The sequence below is a fragment of the Entelurus aequoreus genome, linkage group LG03 (assembly GCF_033978785.1).
Source record: "Entelurus aequoreus isolate RoL-2023_Sb linkage group LG03, RoL_Eaeq_v1.1, whole genome shotgun sequence".
In the NCBI taxonomy this organism is placed as follows: Eukaryota; Metazoa; Chordata; class Actinopteri; order Syngnathiformes; family Syngnathidae; genus Entelurus; species Entelurus aequoreus.
The window spans coordinates 3,228,132-3,242,620 of record NC_084733.1 but is presented as its reverse complement, the minus strand read 5'-3'; the positions used below and the strand labels follow the sequence as shown (position 1 = coordinate 3,242,620).

At 34.5% G+C, this 14,489-nt stretch overlaps 1 protein-coding gene across 1 annotated transcript in view; it reads left to right on the top strand.

Moving 5' to 3' along the window:
• Positions 1–6,040: 6,040 nt before the first annotated feature.
• Positions 6,041–14,489, top strand: part of LOC133646011 (codanin-1-like) — a 43,430-nt gene continuing 34,981 nt past the window's right edge. The window contains exons 1-4 of the mRNA XM_062040950.1: positions 6,041–6,158; positions 9,101–9,690; positions 9,761–9,961; positions 13,919–14,109. Of these exons, the coding sequence (XP_061896934.1) occupies positions 6,081–6,158; positions 9,101–9,690; positions 9,761–9,961; positions 13,919–14,109 (1,060 nt within the window). The 5' untranslated portion in view covers positions 6,041–6,080. The remainder of the gene's footprint in view (positions 6,159–9,100; positions 9,691–9,760; positions 9,962–13,918; positions 14,110–14,489) is intronic.

The window sequence follows — 14,489 nt, the reverse complement described above, 5'->3', positions numbered from 1 at the left end:
TATTTTATTGGACAAAAAACAGCATACTGGCACCATACTTATTTTGATTATTGTTTCTCAGCTGTTTGTACATGTTGCAGTTGATAAATAAAGTTTTATTTAAAAAAAAAAAAAAATTAAAAAAAAAAAAAAAAAGCCTCTGCGCATAGCATAGATCCAATGAATCGATGACTAAATTAATCGGCAACTATTTTTTTAATCGATTTTAATCGATTTAATCGATTAGTTGTTGCAGCCCTAATATAAATATATATATATATATATATATATATATATATATATATATATATATATATATATATATATATATATGTGTGTGTGTGTGTGTGTGTGTGTGTGTGTGTGTGTGTGTGTGTGTGTGTGTGTGTGTGTGTGTGTGTGTGTGTGTATATATATATATATATTTATATTAGGGCTGCAACTAACGATTAATTTGATAATCGATTAATCTGTCGATTATTGCTTCGATTAATCGATTAATAATCGGATAAAAGAGACAGACTACATTTCTAGCCTTTGCAGTATTTTATTGGAAAAAAACAGCATACTGGCACCATACTTATTTTGATTATTGTTTCTCAGCTGTTTGTAAATGTTGCAGTCTATAAATAAAGTTTTATTTAAAAAAAAAAAAAAAAAAAAAAAAGCCTCTGCGCATAGCATAGATCCAACGAATCGATGACTAAATTAATCGGCAACTATTTTTTTAATCGATTTAATCGATTAGTTTTTGCAGCCCTAATATATATATATATATATATATATATATATATATATATATATATATATATATATATATATATATATATATATATATATATATATATATATATATATATATATATATACCTGAATGCAGCACCTCTCGCAACCCCGAAAGGGACAAGCAGTAGAAAATTGATGGCTATATATATATATATATATATATATATATATATATATATATATATATATATATATATATATATATATATATATATATATATATATAATCTGTCTCATTGCAGATTAGAGAAATTGCCTTTTCCTTACACTGAACAAAGTCACTTATGTTTAAAAAGTCTACACTCTGAGTCTATTTTTACATTTCCACCATTTTTGTTCCCCCCTCTTGCACTAATTAACACTGCGGCGATGATGTCACCTTAGCCATGGAAAAACCCATTTTTAGACCATATGATTGGCCTGACGCGGCCAGGAGACCCCGAGAGTAACACGCGGTAGAAACTGGATCGACGGACGGGCTAGAAAGGAACAGATTAAAACATTAAAAACTTTTGTAAAAAGGGACAATGGCCGTAGTTTGGCATATAACATGTCAATTAGCATCGAGCTAGCATCGCTTTCTTTCCACCAGGCGCGCTTGCTTTGTCGGCTGTGAAAACGACAAGATTACTCAGGCAGCGACAAACATGCCTGTTTGCCCGCCAAGTGCTTGTGCCGGTAAATAAGCATTTGACTCGATTGGATAATGAATACATTTTGGCATGGTATTTATTTAATTTTGGCACACAAAAAGACTCAATTGAATAATGAATACATTTTGGCATGGTATTTATTTAATTTTGGCACACAAAAAGACTCAATTGAATAATGAATACATTTTGGCATGGTATTTATTTAATTTTGGCACGCAAAAGGACTCAATTGAATAATAAATACATTTTGGCATGGTATTTATTTAATTTTGGCACACAAAAAGACTCAACTGTCATGGTATTTATTTAATTTTGGCACGCAAAAAGACTCAATTGAATAATAAATACATTTTGTCATGGTATTTATTTAATTTTGGCACACAAAAAGACTCAATTGTCATGGTATTTATTTAATTTTGGCACGCAAAAAGACTCAATTGAATAATAAATACATTTTGGCATGGTATTTATTTAATTTTGGCACACAAAAGGACTCAATTGAATAATGAATACATTTTGGCATGGTATTTATTTAATTTTGGCACACAAAAGGACTCAATTGAATAATGAATACATTTTGGCATGGTATTTATTTAATTTTGGCACACAAAAAGACTCAATTGAATAATCAACACATTTTGGCATGGTGTTTATTTAATTTTGGCACGCAAAAGGACTCAATTGAATAATCAACACATTTTGGCATGGTATTTATTTAATTTTGGCACACAAAAAGACTCAATTGTCATGGTATTTATTTAATTTTGGCACGCAAAAAGACTCAATTAAATAATAAATACATTTTGTCATGGTATTTATTTAATTTTGGCACGCAAAAAGACTCAATTGAATAATAAATACATTTTGGCATGGTATTTATTTAATTTTGGCACACAAAAGGACTCAATTGAATAATGAATACATTTTGGCATGGTATTTATTTAATTTTGGCACACAAAAGGACTCAATTGAATAATGAATACATTTTGGCATGGTATTTATTTAATTTTGGCACACAAAAAGACTCAATTGAATAATGAACACATTTTGGCATGGTGTTTATTTAATTTTGGCACACAAAAAGACTCAATTGAATAATAAATACATTTTGGCATGGTGTTTATTTAATTTTGGCACACAAAAAGACTCAATTGTCATGGTATTTATTTAATTTTGGCACACAAAAAGACTCAATTGAATAATAAATACCTTTTGGCATGGTATTTATTTAATTTTGGCACACAAAAAGACTCAATTGAATAATGAACACATTTTGGCATAGTGTTTATTTAATTTTGGCACACAAAAAGACTCAATTGAATAATTTTGGCATGGTGTTTATTTAATTTTGGCACACAAAAAGACTCGATTGAATAATGAATACATTTTGGCATGGTATTTATTTAATTTTGGCACACAAAAAGACTCAATTGAATAATAAATACATTTTGGCATGGTATTTATTTAATTTTGGCACACAAAAAGACTCAATTGAATAATAAATACATTTTGGCATGGTATTTATTTAATTTTGGCACACAAAAAGACTCAATTGAATAATGAACACATTTTGGCATGGTGTTTATTTAATTTTGGCACACAAAAAGACTCAATTGAATAATTTTGGCATGGTGTTTATTTAATTTTGGCACACAAAAAGACTCAATTGAATAATGAATACATTTTGGCATGGTATTTATTTAATGTTGGCACACAAAAGACCTTAGAGTGACCTGGACAGTTAAAAGCAGATGATCACGTTGCTAAAAATGTTCATCGTTGGCGTAGAAATCTGCTTTTAGACGTGCGACTTTGCTGCTTTAGTCCTTCTCGGTGTTCTCCCAGAAGGTGTGGGCTCAGCAGCCGCCTTAACGCCTCCTCTCCAAGGACGAGCGGTTGATGGAATGGGACTTGTGTTCCTTGTGCGTGTGTGAAAATATGCTGCTGCTGCTGCACTTTTCCTCCCCTGACTCACTTCCATCCTTTCAACTTACTCCCCAGCCCTGTAAAATAATCCACAAAACCCAGTAAAGGAGGATAAAAAATCGGGTTTAAAAAAAAAAAAAAAAGATAATCATGTTTTTAGTCATCGTTGTACGCAAGTGGCGTGTATAGCTGTAGCCTTATCGCCTTTTATTTGTCACAAAGTAGTCGCAGCTCTTTTATTTTGAAAGGATCGCACGGGTACGCTTGGCGTGTTAAAGCAAAGAGGTTTTTTTTTCTTTCTGTTAATACTTGACATATTTAAATGATGGTGAGATGTATTATATTAGATTTAAACTGCTATTTATTTGACCTTTTTTTTTTTAGTAATTGAGATTATTTGTGTGTTTTGATCCAGAACCAGAAAGAATGTAACAAGTGAGAGTTTATTTTTGTTTAGTTTTTTTTTTGCATTGATTGTATATAATTGCAGTTATTTATGTGGTTGACATCATCTGTATCATATCAATGCTTTGTACAGTGTTTCTTTTCTTTTGTCCTTTTTTGCTTCAGTTTTGAAATTATTTTGTATTTTATTTTTATAAACTGGTTATAAATAAAATACTCATTCGGCATGCAAACAGACACATGTGATATTGTCCTTTTTTCTTTTCTTTTTAAATCCTGTCTTTCTCATATAAATGCATCAAGGAAATTACCTTCATGAATATTTAAATGTTTTGTGGTGTGAGCATCCATCTTGAAGTATTTTTATTATTTCAACAAAATTCACTTTGAAATGTTACCTTGGAAACGGCATGATTTTAAATAGTTTTTTTTAAAGTGCAGCCTGGGGTCCATTTGTGGCAAGCAGCTAATTTTTTAACGCCCCGCGACACATTGTAAAAAATACTATTTATAAAAAAATAAATAAAAAAAGTGGAATAATACATAAATGTAACCGGAAAAAGTTGCAATTTTGATTAATTACACAAAAAATAATAATGATGTTGTTATGAATTATTGACATATGCAAGGCTCCAATTACTTCACATCAAATAATCCACTTTTAACTATTTTTTGGGGGGGAAATATAGAATACTTTGTGACATTTGAAAAACAAAGTTTTCATTGACAAAAAGGGCATAAAACATAAGTTTAAAAAAAAACGTTTAAAAAATACATTTAAAAATCGACGGATATATTATGTATATATATATATATATATTTATACATACAGTATATATGCATATGTATGTATATGTGTATATATATATATCGGTATATACAGTATATATGTATAAATATGTGTACATATCTATATATATATATGTATAATTATATATATATACATATATGTATATACGTACATATGTATAAATGTGTATATGTATATATGCATATGTATATATGTATACATATGTGTATATATATATCTATATGTATATATGTGTACATATATGTATACGTACATATATGGATATATGTATATGTATGTGTATATTTATATATGTGTATATGTATATATGCATATGAATATATGTATATATATGTGTATACATCTATATGTATATATGTGTACATATATGTATATATATATATGTAATTATATTCATATTATATATACACATATATACATATGATGATGATGATGTTGTTCCTCCGTCGTCATATATTATATATATATTTATATATATATATATATTTATCACATATTTATACACTTATATATATATATAAATATATATATATATATGTATATACGTACATATATGGATATATGTATATATATGTGTATATTTATATATGTGTATATGTATATATGCATATGTATATATATATATATATGTATTTATATTCATATTATATATACACATATACATATGATGATGTTGTTCCTCCGTCGTCATATATTATATATATATATATATATATATATATATATATATATATATTATATATATTTATATATATAAATATTTATATATATATATATATATATATATATATATATTTATACATATATATATATATATTTATATATATAAATATTTATATATATATATTTATACACATATATATATATATACCGGTATATATATATATATATATATATATATATATATATATATATATATATATATATATATATATATATATATATATATATATATATATATATATATATTACCTGATGTTTAATTAATTTCTATTTTTCAAAAAATTATTTTTATATTAATGTCATACTTTTTATAGAGGTAGAATTTGGAAAGTTTTTTTTAATTTTATTTTATTATTATGGATAATAAAATTAGGTGATGCATTTTGCGACTAGATTACATTATTTTGTGACATGAAAGTAATTTAAAAAATAAAATTTAGTGTGTATGTCAAAATATATTTTTATAATATGTATCTAGAATAGGAATAATACAAATTGCTGCTGCATATATATATATACCGTCCTATGCTAAATGATATTCCATAAATAGAAACTTCACTTAAAAGCTTTAATATTGATTCCTTTTATACGAATCCACGCGCCAACGTGGATGGAGACGTCATCACTTTCAATGTGCGCATGCGTGCTCGTTGACCGCACCTCCTTTGCCCTGGGTGACAACGTGCGCATGCGTACTCGTTGACCGCACCTCCTTTGCCCCCGGTGACAACGTGCGCATGCGCCCCCGTTGCCCCGCCCCCTTGGTCTGTGTGCATCCGGCGCGGAGCTGGCTAAGAATGGCGGCTCTTTTGGAATGTGTCCTGGCGAGGAAAGTGCACGTTAAGAAGGTGTTGCAATGGCTTCAAAACGCCCAGGTAGGTGGGAAACACTCCTAAGTGTCGTGGTCGACATACTAGACGCCACTTTGCGTTGGCGGAGTTGGTGAAAGGCGATGACACAGCACGTGACGCATTGTAAACAAAACTTTTAGCTCCGCGGCTAACAAGCTAGCCACTGACGTTTTGAGCTTTATGCCTTTAAAATGAACCAAACTTTCCCAACATTATTATTTATATTGTCATTCAAGTATGGACTCAGCTACGTAGATGATAGCCAGCGTGGCGTTAGCTCAGTCATTACCTGCCCTGATGAGCACTATTATTAATAAACATGACGTCATAGGCACTAATATTAATAAACATGGCAGCTGACGTCATCTAAATGGAGCTATTAAAGTTGTTGTGGTAAACATCATGTTTTTATGTCGTCTTTTGGCTTTTATCTGGCTGTTTGATCGTTCTAATCAAAGGCAAATGCCTTATAAACAACAACAAAATCACCACACATACTTAATATAATATAATATATATATATATATATATATATATATTAGGGCTGCAACTAACGATTAATTTGATAATCAATTAATCTGTGGATTATTACTTCGATTAATCGATTAATAAGCGGATAAAAGAGACCAAATACATTTCTATCCTTTCCAGTATTTTATTGAAAACAACCAGCATACTGGCACCATACTTGTTTGTATTATTGTTTCTCAGCTGTTTGTAAATGTTGCAGTTTATAATAAAGGTTTGTAAAAAAAAAAGAATAATAATACAAAACATTTTTTTTAAGTAAAAAAAATAAATTGCCTCTGCCCATGCGCATAGCATAGATCCAACGAATCGATGACTAAATTAATCGCCAACTATTTTTATAATCGATTAGTTGTTGCAGCCCTTATATATACATATATATATATATATATAGTAGGGGTGTAACGGTACACAAAAATTTTGGTTCGGTACGTACCTCGGTTTAGAGGTCACGGTTCGGTTCATTTTCGGTACAGTAAGAAAACAACAAAATATACATTTTTGGGTTATTTATTTACCAAATTTGCAAAATCTTCCACCAAAAATATTTTTCTTAGTGTAATATTTGATGTGAAGTAATGGGAACCTTGGATAGGTCAATAATTCATAATAACATTGATTTTGATTCAATATTATGTTTTGAGCAATGACAGTTTGAAAGAAAAAAAAAGCAGCTTTGTTTTATTAGTCAACATTGCAACTTTTTCTAAATGACATTTAACCTTTAAGCAATTTTATTTCACTTTTGTTATGTTTTTGTTTATTTGAATAGTATTTTTAGAATGTGCCGTGGGCCTTTAAAACATTAGCTGTGGGCCGCAAATGGCCTCCGGGGGCACACTTTTGACACCCCTGCTATAGATAATAACAAATTAAATGTGATAAATCTATGGATAAAAAGCAGAGCCTGGCGACGCATGCGCGTTTATCATAACTCTCTCTCTGTCTCTGCCCCTCCCTCACCAATGCTGCTGTTTGTTTTGTTTTTAACCCCTTCTTAACCCTGAACGTACATTGAAAATACACGCAACCCTAACTCAAAATGCCGGACATTCGAGGCATTTAAGAAACTCCGCCCTGACAGCTCCGCAAAAGAGGACATGTCCGGTGAAAAGAGGACGTATGGTCAGTCTATCCTAGCCCGTTAGCTGCTAGCATGCCGTGTGTTGTGCCTCGGTGTGCATTGTTTACACAACGGGCGTTACGCTACTTAATATGTCCGTGTGGAAACTCGTTCGGTACACCTCCGAACCGAACCGGAACCCCCGTACCGAAACGGTTCAATACAAATTAAAGATGTCCGATAATATCGGCCTGCCGATATTAACGCATATATCGGCCGATATATGCGTTAAAATGTAATATCGGAAATTATCGGTATTGTTTTTTTTATTATCGGTATCGTTTTTTAATGTTTTTTATTTATTTATTTTTTTATTAAATCCACATAAAAAACACAAGATACACTTACAATTAGTGCACCAACCCAAAAAACCTCCCTCCCCCATTCACACTCATTCACACAAAAGGGTTGTTTCTTTCTGTTATTAGTATTCTGGTTCCTACATTATATATTAATATATATCAATACAGTCTGCAAGGGATACAGTCCGTAAGCACACATGATTGTGCGTGCTGCTGCTCCACTAATAGTGCTAACCTTTAACAGTTAATTTTACAAATTTTCATTCATTACTAGTTTCTATGTAACTGTTTTTTATATTGTTGTACTTTCTTTTTTATTCAAGAAAATGTTTTTAATTTATTTATCTTATTTTACAAATTTTTAAAAAAAGTACCTTATCTTCACCATACCTGGTTGTCCAAATTAGGCATAATAATGTGTTAATTCCACGACTGTATATATCGGTTGATATCGGTATCGGTTGATATCGGTATCGGTAATTAAAGAGTTGGACAATATCGGAATATCGGATATCGGCAAAAAGCCATTATCGGACATCCCTAATACAAATACACATTCGTTACACCCCTAATATATGTGTGTGTATATATATATATATATATATATATATATATATATATATATATATATATATATATATATATATATATATATATAGTGTGTATATATGTATATATATACATATACGTGTATATATATATATATATACGTATACATATAATGTATATACACAAACACACGCACACTATTCATTATATATCATTATTATTTTTTGAGCAATTCAATTCAACGTAGCAACTTTTCCTTGCTACATTTCACCTGTTTGCTTATTTGCTTGTTGTGCTTGTTTAGTATTTTCAGAATGTACTGCGGACTGTTAAAAAATGAGTTGCGGGCTGCAAATGGCCCCCCGACTGCACTTAGGACACCCCTGCTCTATACTATTAGGGCCAAGTGTTTTTAATTTTAAAAAAAATCCTGTCCTATATTGAGGTGCGTATCTTGATTACAGGATGATGACCGACTGGCCTTCAGTGATGCAGAAGTGAGGGTCCACAAGCAAGAGTTTGTCCCTTTCCTCCTCAACTTCCTGCGGGACAAGAGCAGCCAAGCCCTCACCCATGGCCCTGCCACGCCTGCCAAGACCCCCAATCGGCTCAGACCCGCCGCTCACTCGCAGGGCTTCTCCGAGAGGAGGTCCGCCGGTTCACGGAGCGCGAGCCGTGTCCAGCTCTTTTCCCCCACGCCGTCCGTGTCCCCCGGGACGGACTGCGACGCTCAGCCGGGCCCCCAGTGCACAAGCAGCCCCAACTTCTCCAACACGTGGAGCCCGGCGTCCAGGCCTTCGGGCTCCGAGAGGCGGGCCGGCCAGAGGATGAGTCTCGGGGACTTCGTGCTGTCCTCCCCTGAGCTGCAGAAGGGCCGCAGGAGGAGCGGTGGTCAGGGAAGACACTCGGGGGGACAAGGAGCACATCACACCGATGACAGCGGGAGGAGGACAAGCCGAGGAGGCGAGCAGGTCTCACCTCCGTCTGTCGGTCAGCTCAATCTCAACAACCTGGAGGACTTTCCACCTGTGGGCTCGTCACCTGCCACCCACACGTAAGTACCAATTACCACTTCCCTCCGTCAATCACCTCCTCTCACATTTGTCAACCATTTTACCCTGCAGAGGAAGCAAACCTTCCAGAAGAATCAACCCAACGCCGGTGAGTGCGGAGCGCCAGCATTCCAAACCGAAGACCTGTTTCACCTCCACGCCCGTCACCAAAGCTCCCGGTCCGCCCGCAGGGGAGGCCGAGGGTCCTGACGGGTCCACACGAAGCAGCCCCCTCAGCCTGATGGAGGAGAGAGCGCTGCTGAAGAGAGAGAAGTAAGCCAACACACACACTGATGGTCCTCGCTAACATTAGGCACACACTCATTTTTGACTGATGCTGTCACCGATGTGGGTTGTCCCGACACCGATATTTTAGTACCGGTACCAAAATGTATTTCGATACTTTTCTAAATGAGGGGACCACAAAAAATGTCTATTGGCTTTATTTTAACAAAAAATCTTCGGGTACATTAAACATATGTTTATTATTGCAATCAAAGAACAATTTAGTCCTTAAATAAAATAGTGAACATACTAGACAACTTGTCTTTTACTAGTAAGTAAACAAACAAAGGCTCCTGATTAGTCTGCTGACGTATGCAGTAACATATTGTGTCATTTATACACCTATTATTTTGTACACATTATGAGGGACAAACTGCAAAAATGGATTATTAATCTACTTGTTCATTTACTGTTAATATCTGCTTATTTTCTCTTTTAACATGTTCTATCTACACTTCTGTTCAAATGTAATAATCACTTATTCTTCTCTTCTTTGATACTTGACATTAGTCGTGGATGATACCACACATTTAGGTATCGATCCGATACCAAGTAGTTACAGGATCATACATTGGTCATATTCAAAGTCCTCATGTGTCCAGGGACGTATTTACTGACTTTATGAATATAATATGAATTTAAAAGAAAAAATATTTTGTGAAGATAAAAAATATGGATGTAATCATAGTAGTATCGACTAGATACGCTATTGTACTTGGTATCATTACAGTGGATGTCAGGTGTAGATCCACCCATGGCGTTTCTTTACATTCAGGGGTGCTAGCTTGCTGTTAGCGGTGAGCTATTGTATCCTCCTACGGTGTGTAGTGAAGCATGTTTAGCTATTCCTCGTCCTGCAGTGATAATGATACTTGTAAGAAACATACTTTATTTGTCGCCATGAAGGCGAGGATTGGTGATTTAGAAGTAGCTAAAACACTGCCGACTGCAGATGGATGTTCGCCGCTAGCCATGTTTTAAAGTTTCAGTGTTATAACTTCACCTTTATCGACAGTTTTTAGGCCAAAATGCGTCCGTTCTCCCTTTTCTGTCTACACGCTGTGTCTGCCTGTAAGTACTCTGTGTGTGCGCGCGCTGCCGAACATGCTCCTCTGCTCGTAAAACTAACAAATGTCACGACGTGACGACACGCCGTCATCCCAGGGAACCGGTACTTTTCAAACAGTATACTACCGTTTTTTATTCATTAGTACCGCGATACTATACAGTGTTTCCCACACATTCATTTATTTGTGGCGGCCCGCCACAAAAGAATTACGTCCGCCACATTTTTTTTATTTTTTTTTTGTCCTGTCCAGCTTCTCAGGCAAATCATATAGTTGATGTAGATGCCCATATAGGCTGTTCAGATTTACTTTACAAAAGGGAAGTGTAGGATACTTCTCTTGTTGCCTTATTTGTATTTGACCACTACTGTTTTCTGTTTATTTGTTACTGACTGTGGCAGGACACCTCTGCCTCTGTTTCACTTTATGTTGCTGGTAAATAATATGCTTGTAGTAGTAGGCTAAAGTTAAATTATTTAGTATGCACTAATTAAAGGGGCAGAGCTTTAAGAGACATTTTAGCTTTTATATTTTATAAGATATATTTTTTGTAAGAACCACAATTAATAAATATATTTCAGTGAATAAGTTATTGTTCAAATCTGTATATAAATATGTACATAAAGTGTTGTAATTATATTGTAAAATGGATGGATGGATGGACGTTTAAAACAAAACTGTTATTATTAATTAGTAAGTATACATTTTTTGAGCCTTTTTAGAGAAAATCATATCATTGTAGTAAATTATGCAAATTACTCAATGATGTCATGGTGACCACGCCCATAGCCACGCCCCCACCACCACAGGTATCTTGGCAGTTTATGGGAAACACTGCTATACCAGTACCGATATACCGTACAACCCTAATAGACGATGTGTACATGTTTATTGTTGGGCAGTAGTTTGCAGTATTGTATTTGTACCTACATTTCTAATATTGCAGTGGACAATAAGAAAGGGCCAAAATATTAGGAGCAGCTTTCATTCTGTTGTCCAGACAAATCCAACTACAGTGGAAAAAATTAAAAAAAATTATACTCCATGAAGAATAAATAGCCACTATATTGCTGTAATTATTGCTAACAACTACAGTGAAACCTTGATTTATGAATATTTGGGAACCTTTCAATTTACGAACCTTTTAGATCTCGCCAAATATGCCTTTGTGTGCGAACCATGTCTCTGTGTACCATTGCTTTATTCATGTATTTTTTAGCTATACGTCACAGAATAATATATTTTATAATTAGTATTTTAGCATGCTAGCTTTTTTTTTTATTAGCAAATTTAGCAGGTATACAGTACAGGCCAAAAGTTTGGACACACCTTCTCATTCAATGCATGTTCTTTATTTTCATGACTATTTACATTGTAGATTGTCACATCAAAACTATGAATGAACACATGTGGAGTTATGTACTTAGCAAAAAAAGGTGAAATAACTAAAAAAAAACATGTTTTATATTCTAGTTTCTTCAAAATAGGCACCCTTTTCTCTGATTACTGCTTTGCACACTCTTGGCATTCTCTCCATGAGCTTCAAGTGGTAGTCACCTGAAAAGGTTTTCACTTCACATCACAGGTGTCATAGTTTTGATGTGACAATCTACAATGCAAATAGTCATGAAAATAAAGAAAACGCATTGAAATGAGAAGGTGTGTCCAAACTTTTGGCCTGTACTGTATATCTCATGTTGTTGTTAGCATGTTACCACAATGATAGCATGCCAGGCTCCAGTTTACACATGACTCAGAGGATAAGTGGTAGGGGTGTAACGGTACGTGTATTTGTATTGAACCGTTTCGGTACAGGGGTTCCGGTTCGGTTCGGAGGTGTACCGAACGAGTTTCCACACGGACATATTAAGTAGCGTAACGCACGTTGTGTAAACAATGCACACCGAGGCACAACACACGGCATGCTAGCAGCTAACGGGCTAGGATAGACTGACCATACGTCCTCTTTTCACCGGACATGTCCTCTTTTGCGGAGTTTCTTAAATGCCTCAAATGTCCGGCATTTTCAGTTAGGGTTGCGTGTATTTTCAATGTACGTTCAGGGTTAAGAAGGGGTTAAAAACAAAACAAATTGTGCGTGCAGCAGCATTGGTGAGGGAGGGGCAGAGACAGAGACAGAGAGAGAGTTATGATAAACGCGCACCAGGCTCTGCTTTTTATCCATAGATTTATCACATTTAATTTGTTATTATCTATAGCAGGGGTGTCAAAAGTGTGCCCCGGAGGCCATTTGTGGCCCACAGCTAATGTTTTAAAGGCCCACGGCACATTCTAAAAATACTATTCAAATAAACAAAAACATAACAAAAGTGAAATAAAAAAGCTTAACTTTTAGAAAAAGTTGCAATGTTGACTAATAAAACAAAGCTGTTTTTTTTTCTTTCAAACTGTCATTGCTCAAAACATAATATTGAATCAAAATCAATGTTATTATGAATTATTGACCTATCCAAGGTTCCCATTACTTCACATCAAATATTACACTAAGAAAAATATTTTTGGTGGAAGATTTTGCAAATTTGGTGAATAAATTACCCAAAAATGTATATTTTGTTGTTTTCTTACTGTACCGAAAATGAACCGAACCGTGACCTCTAAACCGAGGTACGTACTGAACGGAAATTTTTGTGTACCGTTACACCCCTAATAAGTGGTATTGAAAATGGATGGAAGTATAGATAAGGGATTTAGGGGTCTATTCTCACAAATAAATGCTTTACCCCCCCCAGTTTACCAGCTGAGTAAATAAATAAACTCAGTAATTTGAGGCAATCTCGTAATTTGGTGTATTTAGATGGTGAAGGTGTTCCTAGTGTTGTGTCCACTGACATCATCGCCCCTTCATTCCTGTTTCCAGGTCGAAGCGCGCCCAGCAAGCATGCGCTCCTCTGCCCTGCTTGGAGGAGCCCAGTACCCCAACAAAGTCAGGGGTCCGAGTCGGGTCCAGAGGAACGCCAGACCAGCAGACCCTGTGTCCTGAGCCATCTAAAGTCACCTCGGCCTTGGCTCTGGACCTCCTGGCTGAACTATACTGCACCTGTATATCTGGTAAGTGGCCACGAGAACAAGCAGTCATATTTATTTGTGGTGTCCCGATACAGTATTAATATCACATAGCGCTCCGAAATCAGCCTAGCCTAATGGGGCTTAGACTAGAGATGTCCGATAATATCGGACTGCCGATATTATCGGCCGATGAATGCTTTAAAATGTAATATCGGAAATTATCGGTATCGGTTTCAAAATTATCGGTATCGGTTTCAAAAAGTAAAATGTATGACTTTTTAAAACGTAGGGAGAAGTACAGAGCGCCAGTAAACCTTAAAGGCACTGCCTTTGCGTGCCGGCCCAGTCACTTAATATCTACGGCTTTTCACACACACACAAGTGAATGCAAGGCATACTTGATCAACAGCCATACAGGTCAC